Source organism: Grosmannia clavigera, assembly GCF_000143105.1.
Source record: "Grosmannia clavigera kw1407 unplaced genomic scaffold GCSC_113, whole genome shotgun sequence".
NCBI lineage: Eukaryota > Fungi > Ascomycota > Sordariomycetes > Ophiostomatales > Ophiostomataceae > Leptographium > Leptographium clavigerum.
The window spans coordinates 2,243,406-2,269,134 of record NW_014040831.1 but is presented as its reverse complement, the minus strand read 5'-3'; the positions used below and the strand labels follow the sequence as shown (position 1 = coordinate 2,269,134).

At 56.6% G+C, this 25,729-nt stretch overlaps 7 protein-coding genes across 7 annotated transcripts; 4 read left to right on the top strand and 3 right to left on the bottom strand.

Moving 5' to 3' along the window:
• Positions 1-1,847: 1,847 nt before the first annotated feature.
• CMQ_3463 (alkaline serine protease) lies at positions 1,848-4,217 on the bottom strand (the record flags this gene model as incomplete). Its single annotated transcript, XM_014319401.1, has 5 exons — positions 1,848-1,896; positions 1,961-2,067; positions 2,134-2,957; positions 3,016-3,351; positions 3,416-4,217. 5 exons carry the CDS (start codon positions 4,215-4,217, stop codon positions 1,848-1,850), a joined length of 2,118 nt encoding a protein of 705 aa, XP_014174876.1.
• A 3,416-nt stretch (positions 4,218-7,633) lies between these two features.
• Positions 7,634-9,814, top strand: CMQ_3355 (serine/threonine-protein kinase; the record flags this gene model as incomplete). Its single annotated transcript, XM_014319293.1, has 4 exons — positions 7,634-7,658; positions 7,763-7,891; positions 7,980-9,547; positions 9,608-9,814. The coding sequence occupies 4 exons, from the start codon at positions 7,634-7,636 to the stop codon at positions 9,812-9,814; spliced, it is 1,929 nt and encodes a 642-aa protein (XP_014174768.1).
• Positions 9,815-11,482: 1,668 nt separating this feature from the next.
• On the top strand, positions 11,483-13,358 carry CMQ_3307 (glucose-6-phosphate isomerase; the record flags this gene model as incomplete). Its single annotated transcript, XM_014319245.1, has 4 exons — positions 11,483-12,006; positions 12,074-12,607; positions 12,660-13,202; positions 13,271-13,358. 4 exons carry the CDS (start codon positions 11,483-11,485, stop codon positions 13,356-13,358), a joined length of 1,689 nt encoding a protein of 562 aa, XP_014174720.1.
• Positions 13,359-13,840: 482 nt separating this feature from the next.
• Positions 13,841-18,446, bottom strand: CMQ_4011 (uncharacterized protein; the record flags this gene model as incomplete). Its single annotated transcript, XM_014319949.1, has 3 exons — positions 13,841-15,596; positions 15,913-17,606; positions 17,670-18,446. 3 exons carry the CDS (start codon positions 18,444-18,446, stop codon positions 13,841-13,843), a joined length of 4,227 nt encoding a protein of 1,408 aa, XP_014175424.1.
• A 1,277-nt stretch (positions 18,447-19,723) lies between these two features.
• Positions 19,724-19,945, top strand: CMQ_3678 (uncharacterized protein; the record flags this gene model as incomplete). The annotated part of the gene is made up of 1 exon (XM_014319616.1): positions 19,724-19,945. The coding sequence occupies one exon, from the start codon at positions 19,724-19,726 to the stop codon at positions 19,943-19,945; it is 222 nt and encodes a 73-aa protein (XP_014175091.1).
• A 914-nt stretch (positions 19,946-20,859) lies between these two features.
• CMQ_4237 (uncharacterized protein) lies at positions 20,860-22,649 on the bottom strand (the record flags this gene model as incomplete). The annotated part of the gene is made up of 2 exons (XM_014320175.1): positions 20,860-22,301; positions 22,379-22,649. 2 exons carry the CDS (start codon positions 22,647-22,649, stop codon positions 20,860-20,862), a joined length of 1,713 nt encoding a protein of 570 aa, XP_014175650.1.
• A 1,022-nt stretch (positions 22,650-23,671) lies between these two features.
• Positions 23,672-25,565, top strand: CMQ_3754 (ADP-ribose pyrophosphatase; the record flags this gene model as incomplete). The annotated part of the gene is made up of 3 exons (XM_014319692.1): positions 23,672-24,000; positions 24,060-24,209; positions 24,818-25,565. The coding sequence occupies 3 exons, from the start codon at positions 23,672-23,674 to the stop codon at positions 25,563-25,565; spliced, it is 1,227 nt and encodes a 408-aa protein (XP_014175167.1).
• Between the last annotated feature and the right edge of the window lie 164 nt (positions 25,566-25,729).

The window sequence follows — 25,729 nt, the reverse complement described above, 5'->3', positions numbered from 1 at the left end:
GTGGTGCGTATCCTATCATCAGAAGTGCTTCATAAGACTTCAATGGGAAGCCAAGTAAGGGATTTCGTCTTTAAATGTAGTATGCGTACATATTGAAGAGGAATAAGGACTTCGAAGCGTTCTTCATTAAGCAAGCTTTCGATTAGTATAGTATTAGACTTGCAGATTCGAACCATCATTGCTTCTGAATATATAATGCATTGGCAAGATTAGCGAGAATATGGAAAATAAGCTGTAACCAGGACTAGGAGCCCGAGGTAGAAGAGCAAGACGTTGACTTCGTAAATGACCAGATAAGTCAACTGGTTTTCTTACCGAACCTTGGCTTTTGTTATCGGACAGTATGCACAGCGCTCGCTACTACACTCAAGACATGATTCCTTCTGGGCCGTCATATACGACATCCCACATTTGGACTATAAGCCTTTGTGGTATGCAAAGTAAACAAAGCCAAAACCTTGTTATATTGGAGTTCGGAGCAACATATACAAGCCCGTATAAAATCGTATTTAAATGGGGGGTCTAAAACGTCTAGTTCAGATGGCAGTCGGATTCCTGGCTTTTCTTCAGGTATGTACTTGCTAACTTAGAAGCTGTTTTTTATATCTGCTATGTATATATATATAACTATTTTCTTGTGGCAAGTAACCTTCCTATTCCCAGGAGCCGAGATCTGCCTGTTCGCCCACATCCACAATAAACTTAGCCAGCCCACGGGAAAGCTCTATACTTAGCTATACTTAGCTAGTTGGTACCATAAAAGAGGTGCATAGTTCTAAATTATAAATTATTATGTTTTGTTGTAGTATCAGACCATTTGCCTGATATTAGTTCATACTTCGTAAAATTCATATGTGGGCCTTCTTATGTATTATATAGTATAGAATAGGGCTGAAAGGGCCTGATCGTCTCGACCTTTGGTTCTTTCAAAGAAAGAACCAGCCGGACACGCCGAATGGACAGGTTTGTAGGTTCACTGGTGCTTTAGCCGCAAGGAAGAAACTGTGAAGGAACATTGGATTCTGTAATATCATTATGCTGCTTACGTGCTGTTTCAGACTTAAATCTAACCATTCGTTTTGTAAGATACTCTGTTATGTTCAAGTAAACTACATATACAGAATTCTTTTCTAGTGGAATATTCGTCACTCATTTGTCTATATTTCCTGTTAGAAGATTATATCAGGCCCATGTACTTGTTATCTTGTCAACGGCCATTAAAGCAGCATGAGCCAGACTGCCAGAGTCAACAATAGCTATAAGCAATTGATCGAGTTAGATGCTGCCAACGCCCCCCTCAAGTACTACCATTCTCTGATCTGATCGTTTTAGTGGATCCCCTAATCCCAGGCATACGATACGCGATCTCACTCTTGCTTTCAAAAAGCCACACGCGAATTGTTGCAGACGATCGAGCCGCGCCTATCTGAATTTGATTTGCCATTCGTGGATATACCACTACAAACATACCGTAAATGGGTGTATTGTCCTCGCTAAAGGCGCATCACCCTACTGGCAGAACGATGCCTAGGCCTTGGCTTGGTCCCCTTCTCCTCAAAATGTGCTTCCTACCCTACCGTCTGCTGACATTCTTGGCTGATATTTCGCCAAACGACTTGCAGCTCTACGACGTGTTCAGCCTTGTCACCTCATTCGATATCTGGCCCCAAAAAACAGGAACAGAATGAGTTGAAGCCCCCCTTTATAAAAAGGGATAAGACACTGAATTTCTTTTATCTAAATTACAAATAAATATCACAGCACATGACTTCTAAGCACGTTGAGGATAGAGTCGCCTAAAACACATCAATCGAAGTTAAATCACCGTTACCCAAATCACAGAACACCTATGGAAGACTGAGCAGAAGCTTCAGCAGCTTTGGGTAGTTGGGCGAGCTGTGTGGCCATTAGTCATGCAAACATAGACACAATCAGTAAGGGGGCAAGAGATGGTTCTTACCCAAGACCAGTCACTGGGTCCCAGCCCTTTGCAGCCGGGAAACCCTCAGTGCCACAGCCGGGGTTGCTACCGACGGTGATGTCGTTGAACACTTCGGGGTGTTGGTACTGCGGCGGTCAGTCGGGTCCAGGGAGAGGAAGCACGCTGGTGCACAGAAGGGGACAGAAACATACCAGCACAGGGTTGATAAAACCGAGAGTCTTCTTGCCGGCGGCAATGCGCTCCTCGTTGACCAAGTTTAGCATGCTGGCCCACAGTGGCGCCGCCAGCGACGTGCCGCCAATAGCATACCATGCACCGTTGAAACGGGTGATGTAGTGCTCGCCGATGGCCGACACATCCGGGTAGCCACGGCCAGCACGGCGGAAAACACCGGTGCCGACGTTGGCCATATCGGCAAGACTGGTGGGCGCGTCGTCGTAGCCTGTGAAGTTGAGCTGCACGGTGTTGAAGTAGTTCTCGACAGCGGAGCTCTGGTACGCCGGTTGGTCAAAGTAGTTGCTGAAGCCACCACCAGAGGCAAAGCGCTGGGCGGCGTGCTCGGTCAGTCGGCTGGTGTAGTTGCCCGTAGACGGGTTCAGCGACGTGGCGCCGACGGCCAGCGCATAGGGACAAGTGGCCTCGCTGGATGGGTTGAAGATGGTGCCGGCGCGGCCACCGGTACCGAGACAGCCCTCGACGGTGTTGGTGTCGCCCACATACGAGGCCACGCCGTAGTCGCCCGATGAGATGACCACGCTGACGCCCTGCAGGCCCAGCTTCATGATCTCGGAGCATTGGCGCCGCCAGTAGTATGCCGGCAGATCGATCTCGCCGCCGCCATAGCTGATGCTGATCACGTTGGTCGGCTCAAACACGCCGCACTGCAGAGTGCCGTTGTAACCACCCGGTCCAGCGTCGGGGTACGATGGGTCCAGGCATTCAGGCGTGACACAGTTGCCTGTCTCGCCAAAGGCGCTGTATGTGCAGTAGGAGCCGTCAAGGGCGTCGAAGAAGGCTGGAGAGTCAGGATGGAGCAGCTACAAATTGGACATGACGGGATCTGGGTGGCTTACTGTTCAAAAAGCCCAGATATGGCGTCTTGGCCGTCGTCTCGTTCTTCTGGATGCGCTCGTCGTCCACCTGGTATAAAACGGTGCTCTGCGGGTAGATGAGAGGCATTGCTGCCTGCAAGTCGAGGTTGGCTTCGGCGCCGGCCTGTCCAAAGGGGACAGCCCCCACGGCTCCATCAATAAGCCGTTCGATGGGGTATGTGCCCTTGGGAATAGAGGGATAGGCAGACGCAAAGTACCCGTCCAGATCGGCCTTGTTGTAGTGCTCGTTCAGACTCTCGAAGATGCCGAGCTCGTTGCCCGTAGCCGCCTTGGTGGCGTTGGGAATTTGATACTGGGCTGCAAAACAGCGTTAGCTTGCGTGTCCCCGTTTTGTCCTCTCCGGCCCTGCCTCTCAATGTACCTTTTACACAGTCCGGCGTCACGTAGAGCGCGCAGCTCACGTTGCCAGAGGCAGCCGGGTAGATGGCATCGGCAACGGCATCGGCGCTGTGGATGGGCTCGGGGGTCAGGTAGTTGCCGGAGGTGCCACGACGCCCGATGCTCTGCAGGTCGCGCTTCTTCTGCTGCTCGCGCGCGGCCTTCTTGCTGTCCCACCGCAGGCGGATGCCCGGCGTGATGTAGTCGACATGGTCCCGGATCTCGTGTGGCAGGTGGTAGTGTTCGGCCGCGACGTCACGCGTGGCCGATCCGCTGTGCTCGAAGACGTAGTACTTAGTCAGCAGCAGATCCTCGACCTCGGCGGCCGGCGCGTCGAACTGGAGCCACTGCTTGTTGGCCGACAGCGTGATACGGCCGATTTCGATACCGGAACCGGTCAGCCAGCCGACCACAGCGTCGATGGTGGTCCGCTCGGGCGCAAAGAGCTCCACAACTTCGTCGGCCGTCAGGTGCTGGCCGTAGTTGGCCGACTTGGGGTCTGTGATGGACATGAACAGATCATGTCCCTCCTGCATGTTGCGTTGTTTGAGGCCGATACGCATGGGCAGCATGGCGTTGCGCGGAACCGCATCCGTGCGGCGCCACATCTTGGACCAGTGCGGCAGTTGGCGTTCGTGGACAGCGTGTGTGGCCGGGATGCTGCGGCGCTGGCTCTGGGCCGAGGACAGCCCGACGGATGCATGCGGCTGGCCGACTGGACTGGCAGCCACCTCCAGGGCGACGCTGCCGAGAAGGGCGCCACAGGCGAGGGTCTGGAACAGCATGGCGAGCAGACCTCTATGGGGCTAACGGGTAGACTGAAGGATAAGTGATAAAGGAGTCCGTCAGAAGGACCGACTGCAAAAGAAGGGAAAAAGGAAGGCAGGGGAAAGAGGAGCAAAGCAATGAAAGGACGATCCAAAAAGATCAAAAAGCGACGGACGAAAAGAACGGCGATGGGACTTCAGATGTACGCAGCTGAAACTAAGTAAAGAATGACAAGAGAGTGACTGATGCAGAAAAGAGGCAGTCTTTATTGAGCGGCAGCGACAGCAACGGCTGATATTTACATAGATGGCAGAGATCGGCTCTCTGATCCCGCAAATCCGTCCGCGTCCTGTCGTGGCTCCTTCCCTCTGAGAGCAGATGCGCCCCTGCCTTCATATGGACACTCTATGGAGTACAGGCTGCACAGCTATGACGACATTGCTGAACGGCGGTCCATTCTGCTTGCCAGAATAGGCCTCCAGACGCCTATTGGGACGTTCAGATATCTTGCATATAAGAACTAGGTCTAACACGGCGATTCGTCGTGGGCCGTCTAATGAGGTTGAAACAATTGGCAGATTAGGAAGGGACTGAGACAGACAAGGAATCTGTTCCTGCTTGGGCGCTAGACCCCCCAAACAGCTCCACTGGTTCCGCTGCTCATCCAAGGCCGTTTCTTGGCACTTGGATTCTGGCAAGACTCTGTCTCGTGCTCTACGTCGTAACCATGCAATTTGCTACCAACCAGGGTATCTTGCCGGCTCCTGGGCCGTGCAGCCCGCTTGTTCCTGTTCCACACAGCTGCCGTGTGCTGAAGAGTGACCGGTCCGGTCGCTCGACAATGGGTGGCAGTGGAGCTGCCGGTTGAGATAGCGATCATCAGCCGCTCCGGAGCCAGGAACAGACCAAAACCAAGGCAGCAAGTTGCCCCCGCTGCAAGGATCGGCATGCATCGCTCCAATCCCGCGGTAAGTCTTTCGCTATGCAGTCGTGGCACGTTAGCTGATTAAGAACTCTTGCCCTGTACATGCATTTTACTTCGTACACCGTTTCGAGTATCACAGCCAGTTTGTGCAAGTCGCAGTGTTTTCGGTCATCTTATTTCCTGCTGTGCTCTATCGGGAGAAGCACGATAGTCGCACAGTTGCTCGTAATCGTGTATCGTATTTATGTAAAGATCCTATGTATGACTCGCCATGATTTCTCTATGCTGACACATGATACACCGGCCACTAGACTCGCATTCATCATGGTTATTGATACTCCCATACTCCGTACCTGTCGTCTTCCGGTATGTACCGCGCACGTGACCCAGCAGACAAGGCCAAACGAGCCCGTCGGATATTTGAGTTTGCGTCGCGATGCTCCCAGAAAGGCCGAGTGTTTTCGCCTCCTCTACGGAGTGCTCTCAGCTCAGCAACATGCTCCTTGATCACTGTAGTCCTTGTCTCTATCTTTTCCATTTCGTCTGAGTAGCCCAGCATGACTGACTCATACGCCACTTGATTCTAGCATCATTACATGATGAGTTCAATGTAGCAATATATATCAACCCGAGTATCCTTCTCGTCTCCTACAGTTTTCATCTCTTACTATCTCAGATCCAATCCCTTCTTACAACCGCAACTGCAGAATACATTCTTGCAAACAGTCAATTCGCAACAACAACCACCTTCCAGCAGCAACCATTCGGATCGTCCGATTGCTTATCTTGCACACAACTCTTACACATCTCTCTTGCATACCACGATGCGGGCTTCCTTAATCCTTCTTGGCTGTGCCGCTATTGCTTCTGCGCTGAAGTGCATGCCATTTGCCGCAGACTCAGAGAGCCTTGCAGCCAAGGCAATCGCAGACCTAAGGATCGTAAACGCATCTGACGGTAGCGTACACTTGCCCAAGTTCAGCTGCAAGCTCACCCAATCCGAAGCTTGCTCCTTCAGGGATAGTTTGGCCGAAATGGGCATCAATTCTTCTCTGGGTTGTTTCGCTGTCAATCTCGGCGCCATGGCCACGTCTGTCTCGGTATCTACCGCTCCCACCAGCACACTCGTCACCATGACCACGTCTGACCCGGGAGCGCTTTAAGTGGCTTCATGCCAATACTCCATTACCTGAGCGGGCGGATATCTTTGAGTTGGAATACCGCGTATCGATTGGCGGATATAAAAATTGTCAATTTGAGGCGTTTTGGCAGGTTATTGATGGATGTATTCGTGATTTGGTGTACTTTACTGTCCTGCTACCATGCATTTTCAGTAGTACTCCGTACTCCATAGCAGTTATAATAACCTTGATTTCCCTGATAGGAATGGTCTGTGTTCGCTCTTGTCATCGTGGGTCGTCTAGACGCTCTTCGCACATGACCGTGATATGCCTCAACTACGCACGTGCCGGCTACTTTGTGCTGGCAGTCCGCGAGACGCGGCTTGCTGCACGAGTACGACGTACTCTTGAACGACTTGTCATTTCGGGTGCTATATAATGGTTATCTCACTCTCTAACGACGGCTATTCCTCAACCAACCTTTACCCATACAAAACTCCATATTGTCGCCCCTGAGATTCTCCAAATATGTGGACCTCTCCTTTTCCCTCAGGCGTCAAAATATTTTCCGGACCGAACCCCTGACGAGGCCTCCTGACTTCTCCTTTGTTGTCTACGGACCTTGGAGCGCGCGGGATGGTGAGCCTCGGTGTGTACAGAGCAGCCTGCATGCCGCAAAGCGCGTCGTAATGTAGGTTGTTCTTTCAGGCTGCAGGTTAGGTTTTGGGGGGAGCCCTGTAATCTGGCCGCCAAGATGCTGACAAAGAACCGGTAAACTGTATGGAGCTGGGGGGTCGTGGACACGGAGGCGGCTGTACGAGCATTCTGCGGCAGACGGCTCAGCCACAGGTGCTTTGGCTGCGTTGCAGTCCCCTGTAGTTGCCACTCGACCATCTGCTGTTACTGGGTGGAATGCGTGTTTACACTGTCTGTACTCCGTAACGCATACTAAAGGGAGCATTACAATACAACCTATAGCTTGCGGAGTTAGCGTGTCACCGCCGCCCCTCTCCGCCTCCTCAATTAATCGCATACAGAGCACAAGCACAACCACCGCCCTGGTCCATCAAAACCCGGCGTCCCCTCCCGACTCCCTCTCTCTCTCGACATCATCGTCACTGAACAGTCGCCATCGTAGCCCCGACACCATCGACGTCTGCCGCCGGGGTTCCATCGCATCTTGCATCCCGCGGCTTTTCATCCGATATTCCGATTTACTCCCCGCTGCAGAGAACTTGCAATTTCGGTTCCGTTTGCATCGTTTTTTATCACCCCCACCCGCCATCGCCATCCTTCTGTCATCAGCGTCTAGCAACGCAAATCCGAGGCCAATCGGAGCCTCTGACAGGCCACAACACCCTTTGACTCCAGACAACCGCTAGCTACAATGTCGACGTGGAAATTGACAAAGAGTGAGTGCTGAGAGAGAGACCGGAAGAATGCACGCAAGCATGCAAGCGTGGCGGTTTTGAAAGCAGCAACAGCTGACCGCTTTATTTTATTTTTCGTCCTGCAGAGCTGAAGGAGACCCATCTGGGTCCTCTGGCAAACTTTTCCCGATCAACGTCCACGTCCACAATCACGGCCGAGAAGGATGCGCTGACGGCCACCACCCCCGTTGCCGGGGCACCTTCGAGCAATATTGGTACGCTTAAGATGCATGGGATGTATGGGGTGGCTGGGAAGTCCATGGGGGAGCCTCCTCTGGCTTCAGCTGCTGACTTCTGCACTAGCGGCATCCGAAGCATTAAGCCAAGCACCCGTCATCAAGCCGCCAAAGCCCGGTATCCTTGTTGTCACCCTCCACGAAGGTCAGGGTTTTGCCCTTCCCGAACAGCACCGCAATGTGTTCAGCCCACAGCACCAGTCGTCCATGTCCACGGGCAACGCCCTGGCCGGCAGTAATGCCAGCTCGGCCCGGCCAAACTCGTCGCAGCGTCAGGGTGCAGCCTTTGCAAACGGCAGCCGGCCACAGACGGCTGGTGGTAACGGGTTCAACGGCGTGCCCACCAACCACGGCCGCATTTCGGGCAAGTACATGCCGTATGCGCTGCTGGATTTTGACCGCATGCAAGTCTTTGTCAACTCGGTTGAGGGCACGCCCGAGAACCCGCTCTGGGCTGGCGACAATACGCAGTACAAGTTTGATGTGTCCCGTGTCACCGAGCTCGCCGTGCATCTGTACCTACGCAATCCGAGCGCACCGCCAGGCTCCGGCCGCAGCCAGGACATCTTCCTCGGCGTGGTGCGCATCAACCCGCGCTTCGAGGTGCAGCAGCCGTACGTCGAGGACCCGAAGCTGAGCAAGAAGGACCGCGAAAAGGCGGCGGCCGAGCACGCAAGCCGTGAGCGGGCGCTCGGCTTCGGCGGCTGCGAATGGGCCGAGGTGCAGTACGGCCAGGGCAAGCTCAAGATCGGCGTCACATACGTGGAGAACCGCGCTGGCAAGGTGACGATTGACGACTTTGAGCTACTCAAGGTCGTGGGCAAGGGCAGCTTCGGCAAGGTGATGATGGTGCGCAAGAAGGACACGCGCCGTATCTACGCGCTCAAGACGATCCGCAAGGCGCACATCATCTCGCGGTCCGAGGTGGCACACACGCTGGCCGAGCGGTCGGTGCTGGCGCAGATAAACAACCCGTTCATTGTACCGCTCAAGTTCTCCTTCCAGTCGCCTGAGAAGCTGTACTTTGTGCTGGCCTTTGTCAACGGCGGCGAGCTGTTCCACCACCTGCAGAAGGAGCAGCGCTTCGACATCAACCGGGCACGCTTCTACACGGCCGAGTTGCTGTGCGCGCTCGAGTGTCTGCACGGCTTTAACGTCATCTACCGCGACCTGAAGCCGGAGAACATCCTGCTAGACTACCAGGGCCACATTGCACTGTGCGATTTCGGTCTCTGCAAGCTGGACATGAAGGACGAAGACCGCACGAACACGTTCTGTGGAACGCCCGAGTACCTGGCGCCCGAGTTGCTGATGGGACAAGGCTACAACAAGACGGTCGACTGGTGGACGCTGGGCGTGCTCCTGTACGAGATGCTGACGGGCCTGCCGCCCTTCTACCACGAGAACACCAACGAGATGTACCGCAAAATCTTGTCGGAGCCGCTGTACTTCCCCGGGTCCGACATTGTGCCGCCGGCGGCCAAGGACTTGTTGACGAAGCTGCTGAACCGCAACCCGGCCGAGCGTCTGGGTGCCAACGGGTCGGCAGAGATCAAGGCGCACCGCTTCTTTGATGCCATTGACTGGAGAAAGCTGCTGCAGCGCAAGTACGAGCCGGCATTCAAGCCGAGTGTGGTATGTTCTGATTTTTGTTCCACTATTGTCTCTCTGCATACCCCTTTTCTAACAGACCAGACCGACGCGCTTGATACGGCCAACTTTGATCCCGTATTCACGACCGAGGCGCCCCAAGACTCGTTCGTCGAGGGTCCTGTGCTGTCCCAGACACTTCAAAACCAGTTCCAGGGCTTCAGCTACAACCGGCCGATTGCCGGGCTAGGCGATGCGGGCGGTAGTGTCAAGGACCCGTCATTTGTGGACAGCATTCAGGACAGCAGGTAGACGTGGAAGGAGGGGGTAGGGTTGGAGGAGCAGCACGCCGGGCTGCTATAGAGGACAGTCTGAAAACGAGGCTTGCATGTTGTCACGGAGGAAGCGAAGAGCTCATTGCTGCTGAATTTTCGTTTATATTACCTCTGGATCTTTCTGTTGTTCGTCTCGTTTCCTCTTGCTGTCTTGCGGCTCCTTTCCGCTCGTTTTGTGTTTCCCTGTTTGACTGCCCGCCAGCAGATGTGGCCTACGCTTACCTGGAGCTTCCTTGGCGTTTTGCTTCTCGTTCAGTCTTTATTCTAGCTTAGTCTCTTTTTAGGCATTTCACCAGAACGGGCGTGTTTTGTTATTGCTTTCCCCCCTTCATTTTGCTCAGAGCTGACTGGATTACTTCTGATTGGAAATTGCTAGACCAGTTTGGGCTTTCGATCATTATTACCATGTGCATTTTGTCATCGTACAGGTCCGAGAAAGAGAGACAAATGCATGCGTGACCAACCAGCATCCAACGGCGTTGCTTGGGCAATCGGGGAAGCGATAAGCCTTACTCAGCCGTCTTCCGATGACCGAGCAGTGCGACGGGTGGCCCGCTTTTTCCTGTCTGGGCGTCGGAAGAAAGTGCGAGGGGTCGGACCTTCTTTTGGCGAACGCATGCTTGCCATTAAGCCCCTCACCAGACAGCCACCCCACCTTCCTGCCGCTATATTGCTCAGAGCTTCGGCCAAGCGCCTTGCTGTGACGCTCCTGCTGTTCCGTGTGGTTCTGCCATTCGTAAATCAAAGATCATGGTCCTATTAGTGATCGCCCCAGGACGCATGCAGGGAATAGTTAGCCGATTGTCTGCGGATTTGTCAATAAGTGGGAAGCTATGTACCCCCCCGTTGTCTTGCTCGTAGATTCGTTTTTACTCTCGCGGATTAGGAGGGAATTTCTGAATACTGACGAAAAGGTGGAATCCCATACTGGGCCTTTTTTCGCTCAACTACTATTAAAGCATTTTCCCTCTCCTTTTCCTCTCCCTTATCCTTTCCTGCATCTCACTTTACTGTGAAGAGAACCAAAGCTGTAAGTTCAATACCGTGCCAACATGGATAGAGTGATTTTGCAGTCCGACAATTCCGGCCAGTGACATGACATGTCTGGGAACGAAGTAGACAAATAGAGCCGTTAGCAGTCGGCCGGCTTGCAGCCGGGATTTCACTCATTGGTGCCATCGCCGGGTTGGGAGCTCGAAAATGCCCGCAGTTCAGACGTGGCGGGGCTTTACCTTTTTTGCACCTCACACATTTATGTCACCAACTCTATAAAGGAAGCCAGTGCAGAGCAGAGGCGATTTCTCACAGCTAACATATTTCTGTGTCAGATCCTTGTTCTCTCTCTGATCTTTTTGATCTTTCTGATCCTTCTGATCCACCAACTTTCTCTCAGGTATGCAAAGCCATTAGCTTCGGAACTGTTTTGTCGTGCTGTCTGCCCTTCCCGATGTCAATGCTGCGGGGAATGGAAGACGCGGATGTCCACTCCCCAACAGCAAATGCAGGGATGCCATCAATGCTATAAAGCTCCCGATGGACAAGACAGAAACCGCTCTCTCATGGCTCTTCTCTTTTCGTTTCCCCATGCTGACTAAAGCTGCTAGGTTCATCTGTAGCTACGAGATAACCCCCCAATTACATTATAATGCCGCAGGCCAGCGCACTGCCCGTATGGGCTGAGCTTCAGAAGCACCGCGACACCGTCGGCAAGGCGTTTGTCCTCAAGGAGGCGTTTGCCGAAGACCCGAAGCGTTTTGACAAGTTCACACGGGTGCTCAAGCTTCCCGCCAGCATCTCGAGCAACGATGGCGAGACTGAGATCCTGTTCGACTTCAGCAAGAACTTTCTGACGGGGGAGACCCTGGCTCTGCTGCTGAAGCTGGCCACCGAGGCCAAAGTCGAGGAGAAGCGCGAGAGCATGTTCAAGGGCGAGAAGATCAACTTCACCGAGGACCGTGCCGTCTACCACACTGCTCTGCGCAACGTCGGCTCGGAGCCCTGGACCATGACCGTCGATGGCGTCGACGTAGTCAAGACCCCTGGTGGCGTTGCTGACGTACTCGACCACATGAAGGAGTTCAGCGAGGAGGTCCGCAGTGGCTCCTGGAAGGGCTATACCGGCAAGAAGTTGACCAACATCGTCAACGTCGGCATTGGTGGTTCTGACCTGTACGACAGCTTCCTTTTCTTTCCTCCCCCACCGATTACTCCAACTTGGCGCTGACCGAACAAACAGGGGCCCTGTGATGGTGACCGAAGCCCTGAAGCACTACGGTGCGCCTGGCATGACACTGCACTTTGTGTCCAACATTGACGGCACCCACATGGCCGAGGCGCTGGCGGCATCTGACCCAGAGACGACGCTCTTCCTCATCGCTTCCAAGACGTTCACAACGGCGGAGACGACCCGGAACGCCAACACGGCCAAGGACTGGTTCCTCGAGAAGACCGGCGGCAAGGGCGAAATTGCCAAGCACTTTGTGGCTCTGTCCACCAACGAGAAGGAGGTGACCAAGTTCGGCATTGACAAGAAGAACATGTTCGGGTTTGAATCGTGGGTTGGCGGCCGCTACTCTGTGTGGAGTGCTATTGGCCTGTCCGTCAGCCTGTACGTCGGCTTCGACAATTTCCACAAGTTCCTGGCCGGCGCCCACGAGGTTGACAAGCACTTCCGCACCACACCGCTCGAGGACAACATTCCTGCCATTGCCGGTCTTCTGAGCGTCTGGTACTCTGACTTTTTCAACGCCCAGACGCACCTCGTTGCTCCGTAAGTATACCTCGGACCTGGAAAGACGCTGTTTCGATCTAACACCTCACAGGTTTGACCAGTACCTCCACCGCTTCCCAGCCTATCTCCAGCAGCTGTCTATGGAGTCCAACGGCAAGACGGTGACGTCTGACGGCAGCGCGGCCAGCTACACCACGGGTGCCATCCTTTTCGGCGAGCCCTGCACCAATGCGCAGCACTCGTTCTTCCAGCTGGTGCACCAGGGCACTAAGCTGATCCCCACCGACTTCATCCTTGCTGCCAAGTCGCACAATCCGATCTCAGACAACATCCACCAGAAGATGCTGGCTTCCAACTACCTGGCGCAGGCTGAGGCCCTGATGGTCGGAAAGACGGCTGACCAGGTACGCGCCGAGGGCGGCGTGTCGGAGGCGCTGGTGCCGCACAAGGTATTTATGGGCAACCGGCCGACGACGAGCATTCTTGTCAGCGGCGTGATCGGCCCGGCCGAGCTGGGCGCTTTGATCGCGTACTACGAGCATGTCACCTTCACCGAGGGTGCTGTCTGGGACATCAACTCGTTTGACCAGTGGGGTGTCGAGCTGGGCAAGGTGCTTGCGAAGAAGATTCTTCAGTACGTCACACAGTGCAGAGTGATGGCCTACTGCTTTTGGTGTTTCAGATAACTGACCGTTCGATTAGGGAGATTGACGAGCCGGGCAACGGCACGGGCCACGATACGTCAACCGGCGGCTTGCTGTCTGCGTTCAAGAAGTATGCTACGATCTAAATGGATGACTGGATGATATGGTATCGTGCAAAACACGCCTGGAACGCATGCTTGGTGATGACAAACTGCAGGAAGTACGACCCAGGATACACGTAGCCGACGGCTCTTTCGCTTCTGATTCACGGGAGATTGGCTCTAATTTTGTATAAAACACGAACCAGGAGGAGGGTCGGTGGGAGCACATAGCGGCAGGTTTGTAGGCCAGGCCTCGGTTTGTGAAACACATTTGTTACTCAAGCAGAACAGCCAAGAAATACACAAGACAGATAACCCGGTCATCGATCCTTTTCTCTTTTTTTGAGATTTGCTCTTTCCTTTTTTGGCGAGGAAAGCTTGCCGCCGTAATTGCCCATAGAAACGCCGTTCCAAACCCATTTGGGGCGAATAAAAAACAAGGAAAAAGAACAGCGAAGAAGCAAAGATACGCCCACACATTGTTTTCTTACATCACCGCCCATCCGGTCTCCCACCTCATCACCACATCACAACGAGTTTTCGGCCGTGTTTCCAGCGACGACGGCGGCGACGGCGGTCGGACTGCTGCTTGCGTTGCTGTCGCTGCTGGCGGCGCCTTCGGTCTTGAGCTGCGCCAGGCGTTCCTTGTGCAGCAGCGCGCGCTTGCGGTTGCGCAGGTCAAAGTCGAGCACGTGACCGTAGCCACGTCGCTGCAGTTCAGCCTGGATCCGAGCAATGGACCAGGGGCCGTCGAGGCCGTCGCTGCCGTCGGCACTGGCACTGGCACTGGCATTGCCGCCAGGACCGCGCAGCCACTGGTCGACCTCGTCCTTGAGCGCGGCCGGCAGCTTGCGGGCGCGCGGATCCAGCATCAGGTCAGCGGCGGCGTGGTTGTGGCGGCGGTGATCGTCGTTGGTGTAGTGGACGGCGTAGCGGTCGGCGCCAGGGCCGATCTCGACGAGCTCGAACCGAAAGGGACACTCGCACTTCTTGGAGATGCGGTCGGTCGTGGGCTTGCGCTGGCGCCGTCGGGACGTCGACGGGAGAGCGTATGCGTGGCCGTGGCCATGCGCAGGGCCGTCGATCATCGACATGACCTGGTCGGCCTCGTTGTCGTGCTCGTTGGTCATATCATCGTCTGGCCCTCTGGCTGCCGTCGTTGCCGTCGTTGCCGCCATCACCGCCCGGTCTTCGTCCTTGGGTCGCAGCCGCGATCGGCCACCGCGGAAGCAGACCATGCGAATCTTTTGGCGCCGGCCGTGCGACCGCGTGCCGTTGATGCGCATGCTGTAGCCGCGCGGGATGGTCCAGCCGTCCAGCTCGTCCTGTAGCGAGGCCCGGCCGGTGACGAGAAAGCCCTCGGGCAGGGCCTCGAGCCGGCTGTGGCTGGCCTCGGTCGGCCGCAGCTCCCGCGGGAGAAGGGCACCGTCGGACACAACATCAGCAGCAGCAGCAACAACAACACATTGAAGACTGTCTCCCTCGTGCGCCCCGTCCATGTCGATTCTCTTGCCAGGCTCCTCTTCTTTCTTGGCGAGATCTCTCTGACCGGCCGCTTCCTCATCGCTGCCGCCTCCGTACTTGGCTACCCGTCTGTTCTGCAATCGCGATCGTGACGGCCTCTTCAGCCGGTTGAAGCTCGTCGATAGAAGTGCCTGCGTGGCCTGCTGCTTGGGTGTCGATGAAGGCGGCGATGCGGCGGACGAGGACGACGAGGACGACAGTGACAGTGACGAGAACGACGGCGCAGATGTGGGAAGCGGCCGGCGACCGGCTACCTGACCGGCTGCGCTCCAGTCGGGATCGCGACCGCTGACGCTGACGCTGACGCTGCTGCTGACAGCCGGCAGCTTTGGCCCGGCTCGCGGCGCCGGAGGAATGCGCAAGGCCGTCTCGATAAAGCTCAGCCGCTGGTCGATGGTCGTCAGCGAGCCCAGCAGACTGCGCAGGATGGGATTCGCGTCCGTCATGACGTCGCGTGGCGCGGCGATGGTAGAGACTCGGTGTGGAGGCAGCCGATGATGCGGCTGCTGGTCAGATCGGTGATCCCGCTTGGAAAACGCCCAAGAGGCATCGTCCCCTACGGCGAGAGTGCCACCAGAGAGCCGTTCGAGCAGACGGCGAGGGAAATGGGAAATGAGAAAACGAGCAACTGGAAGAAGGCCAGGTCCAAATTGTCCAAAGGTAGCCCTCCGAACGCTTTGTGGCCGGCTGGTGTGGAAGAAGACCGGATGGATTGCACTCACGTCGCGTAGGGTCGGACTCACGATCATCCCGTTCCGGCTATGCAATTGTCTATTAATTACTCCGTATCTCTGATAACAATACGGTTTTAGTATGTATGCGTAATGTGGCGCACGTGATGCGCAATTTAGCCAGCCCGTCCTGGTTTATTAGTCTACGTCTCAGGTATACAAGTACGGTAGCATCGCCTAGACCGGCTTAACTCGCGCAACTTTGTTTGAATAAAGTCTATAGAACGACGCATAAGTTTCAAGGGTATCCCGACGTATAAATGCAAAGAGATATGCAAACACCCGTGAAAAGAGACTAGTGTCCTGAGGGTGTGGAGCATGGACCTAGATCCGTCCTGGCTCACGATGGTATGAGTGGAGAGATAACAAGGGCAATCCAAGCAGTTTTGCCATCGGCGTCTTTGAGTGGAGTCCAGTGGCTCATCAGCTTCTGGGTCTTGCTTGAATCGTGTCCTCTGCGTTCAAATGCAATGTTGCTGACGGATCGCTCGCTGCTGTGTTTCTTGGATCGACTGAACGAGAACAGCCTGGCCCGACGCGAGGTGCTATCTGTCAGACTGTCCTCTCCATCAACAGGACTGCCGGTGGGCGACGCAAGGCCAGCGCCGAGGCCAGCAGAGACCGCGCCCGGCGCCGGTGCTCCACCCGCCGGTATGGACAGCTCCAGGCTGGCCGGCTCGGCAGCCGCAATCCGTTGCTGCACAGCCGCACGGAAGAGTGGTGTAACAGAATTTGAACCAGCAAGTTCCAAGAGCACGTCAAAGACGTCATGGTACAGCACCGCATCTTGGCCTGCGTCTCCCAGTCCGAGCAGCTCCAGCATAGAGTGCGAGCAGAATGCGATCTTGAATCGCGAGCTATCTGTTGGAATTGCGGGCGGTGGCACTGTCGACGACTGTGCCGAGCTGTTGTGACGGCCGCTTTGCTTCGGAATGGACGGTGGAGCCGCCTTGTCATGCGCTCTGCTCGATTTAGGCATGAATTGTAGAAGCATGAACCGAGAGTACATGGGAAGGCTGCTGTCAGCACATTCGCCGGTGGGCGAGGGCGTTCTGGCTTTTGACAGTCCCAAGACTGGTTCAGGCGACTTGGGCTTGTTTTTTATCTCGTCCGTCGTAGGAGACCGGTCCTCGGGAGACGCGATATTTGCTGGAGAGCGCCGCATTCGAGAGAAAGGGTTGAACAACGATTTGGTCGAAGAGGAAGTCGCAGATTTTGGCGACTTTTGTGGACTGTTGCTTTGGTTGCTGTTGCTGGGATTCTCCAGTATAAGAGATGAAGGCCGCTCCTTCTTACGGCGTAAGCTGTTGCCTGCCTTCTCAGAGCCATCGACGCCTTTCTTCGGCAAAAGGCAGGCCGGGCCGTCGCACTTCAGGGCATCCAAAATCCCGTCTTTTGATTTGATCACATCCGAGACATCAACCAGCCCAACGAGGGAAAAGCGTATATGGCCTCGGGACGAGAGCAACGGGCACATCGACACATGGCTCCAATAAGGCTGCTTGTCCCACCAGCGGCGATTTAAAACAATGTCCTGCGTGAATTCGTCTCCCTTGGCCTGTTGCGCCCTCATCTTGGGGCTGCTGAGACAGCGGCCGCTGCGAGGGATGTCTTCAGCCTTGGGATAGCCGATGATGTGAGCAAAGCTGTCCGAGGCGTACACCACCGGATTGTCAGGGCGGTAGGGGTCGGTCAGACAGAACGCGTGACCGAGTCCAGTGAAGCGGAAGGGGGCCTGTGCCGCGCGAGCAGAGGGGGCGCCCAGCGATGCCTTCATGCGGAGGTCCAGTTGGTGCTTGATAAAAGCCGGGTAGATGTCGCGAATGATGCGCTCCTCGATGTGGGCAGCGGCAGCTCCAAACAGCATCTCGAGGCCGGGCAAGATGGATCGCGAAAGGTGCATGACGTCGGCAGTGAGAGGCTTTGCAAGGGTCTGGGGAAGGCCGAGAGAGCAGGTAGCGGCAAGGCCGGTGAACCTGGTGGAGATGTCGGCTAGCAGGGCCACGACTCCGTGCACAGCCTTGTTGTATTCCTCCACCTGGAGCAGGGTTAGAAACTGGAGGCTGCAACGGCAGGGAACAAGCACAAGACATGCACTCACCTTTTCTAGAAAGTCCAGGTTCTCCTCGTTGTTCTGGCTGCGAGCAAAGTCCCACAGCCGACGGCGGGCCTCTGGGTCCTGGAGGACGGCAAAGACCATTTCGCGGCTGAAGAGACCAGGTCCGTCAGGGGCTCCAGGGGGGATCCGGTCCCTTTTGCTGCGGCTGCTGCCGTTCAAGATGCCCTCTCCGATGCTCTGCAGGAGGGCGTCGTCCTGTGCCTCGCCCGTGGGCGGCAGCCGGGTAGAACCGTCCTGGTTGTAGTCAATGTAGCGCCGCAAGGCGGCACTATTTGTGTGCAAGGCGAGTCCCGAGTTGCTCCGTAGACGGTGGACGCTGATGGACACGCTGTTGTCCCGACTCAGTTCCCGGCGGCTGTGACCCGTTCGCTCAGCCGAGCGACTCTTGGACATGGAGGGAGCAGCAGGCTGGCTGAGAAGCGTGGCAGAACGGCGCCTGGAGGTACGAACCGACGCCGAGGGAGACGGAAGCTGGGTGCCTGCGGACTTCAACGATTCCAAGGACTCCGAGGATAGCAGCGGCAGCGGTAGCGACGAGGGCAGGCTTTGGTGACGCTGTTTTCTAAGAGCCTTGCTCATCTTGGCCGGTTCCGGAGCGCGAGAAGAGTTGAACGAGATGGCCGTCAGAGGTAGAGCAGAAGGCCAGGCCGTGCCGTAGGATGCCAGCCGTGTGGTTGGCGATGCGACCGCAGTCGCAGGCCGTGGCACTGTGGTCGTCGTGGTCGTCTTCGTCTTCGTCATTGCCATTGTGGTGACCATGGTGTCGACTGGCGATGCGTGAGGGGGAGCAGAAGTGGCGCTATACCATGGCAGAAGAGGCGGAGAAGAGAAGCCAGAACAGGAGAGAGGAGGATGATTCGGCCGAGAGAAGTATATCGAGGCAACGAGTCGCTGGAAGCATGACGGTTGGCTGTCACGAGCTCACGGCGACCGCGGACACGTTGGAAGAATCAGGGGGGGGGAGAAGCAACGGCGATGTAAGAAGTTGGGAGGCTGAAGTAATGAATGGAGAACCGAAAGGACGTGCGCCCATGTATCTTAATAAGAACAGGATAGGCTGTAATAGCATCACCCACTTGCAGCCACGCTCCGTAATTGGATTAGAGACCGGGGAGGAAGGGGCGTAGGGTGGGGGTGTGTGGGCGGTCGCGGCTGCTTGCTATCCCCGACTGGCATCGTTCTGGCGTGGGCAAGGAAGGGACTAGAGCCCAGAGACATGCACGCGCATCGCACCTGCCGAGAGGATTGCCCGCCGTCGCCGCCTCTGCAACAGGTTTTTGGCGCAGAAGGCGCGGCGGAGAGGAAGGAACCCCGCCAACAGACCCGAGAGGCAGTTGCAGACAAGGCGCCAATGCACATAATCAGTGAGCTGCCGGCCCAAACACAACTACTGCTGCTCTCCAGCTCTCGCCGTCCCACCTGACCCACCTGGATGATCGATGGAAGGGGTAATAAGTCGAGGCGATCGGATACCCACAATACCTGGCGATTTGCAGGTACAGGCCTATTACTGCGAAGCCTGTCTATAGAAGGGGCGCCTTCATCTCCTAGTGCATGGGACCGGGAAAAGGGGGCAGGGACTAGACGGGCACGGAGGACGGAGGCTATCTGGATGGACAGGCCTCCCAGGATCGGCCAACAGACACGAGGACTGTGTCCCGGGCATTCCGGGGCGTTGGAGCAGCAGCGGAAGCGTGCCCGAGAGCCGATATACGGGCTACGAGTATTAGCAGAAGGGGAGGGGGCGGCCAATAATGTGTGTCAATACAGTGAGTACGAGGTACGGAGTAGGGTGTACTCCATACTGTGATTACCAGTCTGCTTCTTGCGTGGCTCGCCCGAGCAGAGGCGTCGTGTTCGGTTGAGCGAGAGCAATGATACGAGTACCCATACTCGTACACGTAGTGCTCTGCCACTCGGTGCAGAACGTAATACTGTGGGTCTCGGGCTAGCGAGGCGCCCTTTTTTTCCTTCTTTTCTTCGGCCTGTCTTTCCTTTTTCCCCTTTTCCCTTCTAGCCAGGCCTGGTGGAAGCGAATGCACGGTCGCGAGCGGAGAGCGGGCTCCAGGCGCCGCAGCGTGGCTGCAGGGCCCTCTGGCATGTCAGCGGCGGTCCTGCGAACGGGCCGCCTGGCCAGACTGCCCCTATGCTCGGTCGGGTGTAGCGCTGCAGATGGTGTGGACAATAGCGCTGCATGGCGGACCAGGGCGGCTGAACAGCGCAAAAGGCCGCCGAGGCAGGACGGTCACAGCTGCTAAAGATTCGCTGCAGGTATCTGATCTGACTACAGTACGACGTCTGTATTATCTTACATTACCAAGACTGTTGGGTCTTTCCTTTTGGGGGCAGAAAGGAGGGGCTAAGGCTAGCTGCTACCATGTTTGTCCTTAGTGCTCTCAGCCGGTCCAGGCCCCCCTTTCCTCCCCTATTGTTGGCGGTCGGACTCGGGCGACTCTGCCAAGGGCCAACGGGCTGGAAGAGGCCTGGGCTGGACTTAAGCGAGCGCTATGCACACTATGCGCACCTGCATAGGTCGTGCGAATGTACGGCGTACTCTGTGCTACTACTATGAAAATGTTGGGGAATCTGGGATCCACGTGAACCGACAGCCTACCATCAGCGACCGGTCACTTTTTGTTTATTTCCACAACACGCGTCTAGCACCCGAGGTCTTTTTGCTTCCACAACCTGCTTTCTCTTCGTGAGGACAACCAGTCATATGGCCGCTCGCCAACTCGCCAACCATGGCGCGATCATGTCCGATTCAGATCTCTCTCCCCCCCCCTGTCCATCATCAGCCCGGGACTTGGCAGGTCGGCGGCAGCACGTCCCAGGTTGCACCCTCGGTGATACCGAGCGTAGAGGGCCGCTTGTCGACCGTGGGGTGAAGAAGGATTGGCCTTATTGGGCACACGTACATGCGTATATGTGCGGGAATATAGAGCGAGAATGCAAGAGGTAAGGCTAGAACTGCTGCGACTGCACTCGGCAGAATGTTGGACACATGCAAAACTCATATACATCCCTACATCCGCCTTCTTTCGGCAAGATGACGAATGGACTGCGCCATCTGGCAATCCTGAAACAAACAATATCATACTATGTAGACGGTTCAGCCGACATGCCACCCACAATCTAGCCTCGGTGTTGGCGATACAAAAGTGCCACCAGCCTATCGGTCCAGCTTCTCGCGCACGCGTCTCACACGCTCCTCGTCCAAGGCGCTGCGCCAGCCACAGCCGTCCGCAAACTCGCAGTAGCCGCACTTGAGCGACGCCTCTTCGATATCGACGCCCGTCGCCGGCCGCAGCCCACGCCACCACTGCAGGTACCAGTCCAGGTATCGGTCCAAGACGGCATCGTCGACCGGAATGACGTTGGTGCCGATGCAGCGACCCGAAGACTCGTCGTTATTGCTGCCGCCATCGCTGCCGCTGTCGTTATCGCTCTTCTCATCCTCTGACGGGCCGTCCTGTCGAGCCGTCTGTTGACGAGGTCGCCTGCGCCGCCGGAGCGGCCGGAGCCGATACTCCGCGACGACGAACCGTCCCAGTGAGTCGGCGCCGTGCGGAAACGTCAGCGCCAGCTCGTCCTGCAGCAGCCGTGCGAGCGAGCGCAGCGTCCCATAACGCATCGGACTCGGTTCGGCCGCTGCTGCTACTACGGTGGCGGCGTCGTTGGACCGGGTAGGCGTCGTAGGCGCCGAATCTGCGTCGCTGAATATCTCGTCGTGCAGCTCGCCCATCTGGGCGAGGAAGGCGTCGGAAAAGGCCGCGTCCGGGTCGAGCGAGTAACGCTGGAAGACATACGCATAGTCCAGCCGGCCAGCGGCCATGGCGGCCAGGAAGCGGTGGTACAGGAACAGCTGGATCTTGGTCGGCCGCACGGCCGCGCCGGACGGCAATGTGCTGGAGCCGCGCGTCTTGATGTCGGTGATGTAGGCCTTGCGGACTGGCTCCAGTGGCGGTGGTGGTTCCCGAGGCCTGCCGGACGACTGAGACGGCCTTGGCGGCGAGGAGAAGTAGTCGGTGATCCTGTTGGCTTCGTCTTCGTCTTTGCATTTCACTTTCTCTTTCTCTTTCCGGCCTCCTGCTTTTCGGGTTTTTGTTTTTTTGCCACCCCGGCCCATCATCGCCGTCGCCTCCACTACTTCGGCCTCCAGGCTTGGGTCTGGACAGCAGAAGCTGATGGCATCGATGATGCCGCTGACGATCTGGCCGTCTACAACGCCCCAGACGTCGAGCTCGCGCGTCAGGCCGGTCTCGCGCAGCGTGCGCACGCCCTGGATCATGTTCCAAAGCTTCAGGCCCTGCACATCCTCGCGCGAGACGACATCGACGCGCACGGTGGTATGCACCTCCTCCTCCAACCGGGCATGCACCTTGGTGCCGGCCCGCATGGCCGCCGTGCGCGTGCGCCGGCCCCCCGGCAGCCGCGTCAGCGTGTACTCGTACTGCAGCTCGCACCAGGCGCCGGCCGTCAGGTCGCTGACCGAGAGCGGCTTGCGCGGCGCCGTACGGAAGCGGGCCAGGGGGGAGGACTGGTCAGCATCTGCTTCTGCGTCAGTGCCTCTGCTAAGTGGACTGGGGCCCAGATCGGTGAGAGCGTGAGTCACTGCAATGGAGCCGCTCCTCGTTAGCCAGACATGCCTCCTCCCATGGAGAGACCCGCAGGCAGCCAACATGTCTTACAGTCCGGGTAGACGATGTTGCTGCTGCCCTGCTCGGAATCGACCAGGACAGACGGCTCGACGGCGCTGGCCTCGAGCCTGGCCGGGCTGGCCGCACAGCGTGACGGAGAGCCATGTCCGTGTGGGCTGTGGGCCGTCGAGGCGGGCGCAGCAGTCTGGAGAGAAAGCAGCTGGTTGACATGTTCCTCGAGCGAGAGATCCCAGCCGTAGTCGTAGTCGCTGTTGTCGCCACTGTCCTTCTCGTGGTCATTGCAGCTATCAGCGACAATCATCACGATAGAAGAGGATTCTCATTCTGAGGGTATGCGTGCTCCTGGTAGACGGTGCAGGTGCTGCAGGCAGACTGTTGCTGCCAGGCTGCGTTCAAAGGAAGATGTTTGGCGATTGGCAATATTGCAGCCTGGAGAATTCCGCGCTAAGAAAGATTACGTCGTATGGAGTGCTCCGTACTCCGTATTATTACATACCCAGTTAGCGGCTAGTTGGTCCCGGCGCTGTGGACAGAGCTCGAGCCCTTCTCTTCGACTGTTGGCACTCTGTTCTCCTACGAGGTGCAGCTGCAACATGCACCGGCTGGCGGAATGAGATCTTATTGCCTCGTATTCCCTATAGCGTTCTGCGAGCCCCTATTACCGCTGCATGTCCTAGTTTCATGTTTGTCCTGGCCAGCCTCCGGAGCAGTGGGTCGAGCAGCACTGCTAGTGTGTGGCTCTGCAGCTCCACCCCCTGTAAGTCAGCCCTGTAGTCGCTACGAATTAGCTGCTCTGTCTGCAAGGCAGCAGCAGCAAAATCCCGGACTGGAAGACGGAGCGCTGTTTTGCACAGCCCTCGTGTCTTGTGTGCCTGGCTATCACATCACTTGGTTCCTGGGTCAGCCCTCATTCCCTTCCTTTCTCTGTTTCATTCTCCACGGACATGAAGCCAGCCGATGGCCGGTCCTACGAGTTCGTTCTCCCGGATGCGTCCTTTCCGTCGGCCCTTAGCCCAGGCAGCTGCCAGCTGGCCGAACATAATATCCCAGCCGTTGTCTTTCATACCACTTTAGTAGGACTGTCTCTGCTGCGCCGGCTCCATATTTTGCTTTTTCTCCTAGTGACCCTGTGATCCCGGGCTCTTTGACAGGGTCTCGGTCACCTGATACTTTCTACGCCTGTCCCATCGTGATCTCGATAGGTTTTCACGTCTGATGCCACCTGCTTCCCTGTATACGGGTACTGTTCTCCTCGTCATCCATCCTGACCTGGACTCTTCGTGTTGGACAATCAAGGCGTCGCATTGAGTCCCCGATCCACCAATGGTTAGCAAGATCCCGGACGGGCTCGCAGATGCCCACGCTATGCAGGATCAACCCCACAAGAACACCTCTCCTGAGAGCACGCATGCCAACAGGCTGACCATCATGAATCTTCCGCCCGAGATCCACATACAGATCACACGGCAACTCATCTATCCCGACGCTCTGTCCCTCAAGCACACCTGCCGCTACTTTTACACCTTTGTCGACACCGGGATCAAGCTCAAGGTCGACTGGTTTCTGTCCCGTCGGCGTCTCCATCTTGACTGCCCCAACGAGACCCGCTGCGACCTCGGCAGTGATCTTCGTTTCTGCCGTGGAAGCGTTCCGTAAGTCTGCCCTTCATGTCCCATGCCGGTGCCGGATGACCACTTACAGTCTTCGCCAGCCTTCTTATGAAACGTCGCCGCGAGCATATCGAATGCGAGAGCCGTCCTGGCTTGGGTTGCCTTATCTATGGCACCGCAACTTGCACACACCGGCGTCGTCCTGGATTCTTCCAGCGCTGGTTCCGGAAGCGCCTGACCGTGGAGATGTGGTGGGTACTGTTGGCACTCGTACCACTGCTGTTGTCGTCGCTGTGGTTTGTTGAACTCCTCAAGTCCATCTTCTCCTGAGGTTCATGGACCTCGTCTTGGGACGATGGGGTGACTGTTGCGCGTATATCACGATTCCAAAACGTAATCAGCTGTGCCGAATAGTGTAGGGTACGATCACCAATTAGTTGTATGATATAGAACAAAAAGTGTAAGTCGCTCGCATGTAGAAAGTGCAAAAATGCAAAACGTACAGCAGCGGGTATTCGCTGGTCGTCACCGACCCAACTACTAATCCGCCGATTACTGGTTTAACTAGGGGAGAGCGGACGGGATCCCGTGCTTTCCAGTATCTATGGCCGTACGTGCTAGATTTAGGTACAGCAATGTCTTGTATAAACTGGTGTGGATCACTTTCACGTGACCGTGCGGCCCTGAGAATGACGGCATTTCTGCGTTTGTCCACCTTTCAGCCCCTCTCTGCAGCTCTCGTTAACCAGCTCTAGACTGCAAGCGTGTCGTCTGTTCTTGTGCAAATGCTACTCGGAACACGCTTGCTTGGCTCAATTCGAAGATACCGACAGAAGACACCATCTCGGCTCTCTCTCAGCACATCTGCGCCGTCCCTCTCGGTCTTCTCGGCCTTCTCGGTCTTCTCGATCTTTCCAGTGTCTTCTGAGCCCAGCAGCAGCCGCCGCACCTTTTCGGCCACCATGTCGTCGTTTGCGCCCAGCCCGAAGACACAGGAGCCGGTGATCACGCGGGTGACGGACCTGAGCACGGCCGACGCCCGCTGGATCGCGCTGAAGCGCATCGAGTACGTCGACCAGGTCGGCAAGGCGCGCACGTGGGAGGTGGCGACGCGCAAGACGCGCGGCAGCGCCGGTGTTGATGCGGTGGCCATGGGCAACGTGCTGCGCCACCCATCGCGGCCGCCGGCGACGCTAGTCGTGATCCAGTACCGGCCGCCGCTGGACGCCTACACGGTCGAATGGCCGGCCGGACTCGTGGACGCGACCGAGACGGCCGAGCAGGCGGCCGTCCGCGAATTCAAGGAGGAGACCGGCTACGACTGCCGCGTCGTCAGCGTCAGCCCGCCACAGGCTGCCGACCCTGGCATGACCAACGCCAACATGCAGCTAGTCATGGTCGACGTCGACCTGCCGGCCGACCACGACGGCCGCGCCCCCGACCAGCGGCTCGAGGACGGCGAGCACATTGAGCGCGTCACCATCCCGCTGGCCGACTTCTACGATCGATTGGTCGAGTATGCCGCCCGCGACCGCTTCGTCGTCGCCGCCAAGCTCTTCCACTTTGCCGCCGGCATGCGCTTCGCGCAGACGACAAAGCTGACATGAGGGAGAAGAGCAGAAGGACACGCACGGCTGTATTCTTACAATGTTGGGTTTCATGAGATGCTGTAGAGCATCCGCACTCGTTCTTAGTCAGGTGTGAGATAATGTTTGATTTCGGCAGCCACGCTCTCAGTTCCACAGAAAAGAGACCAATACACAACACATGC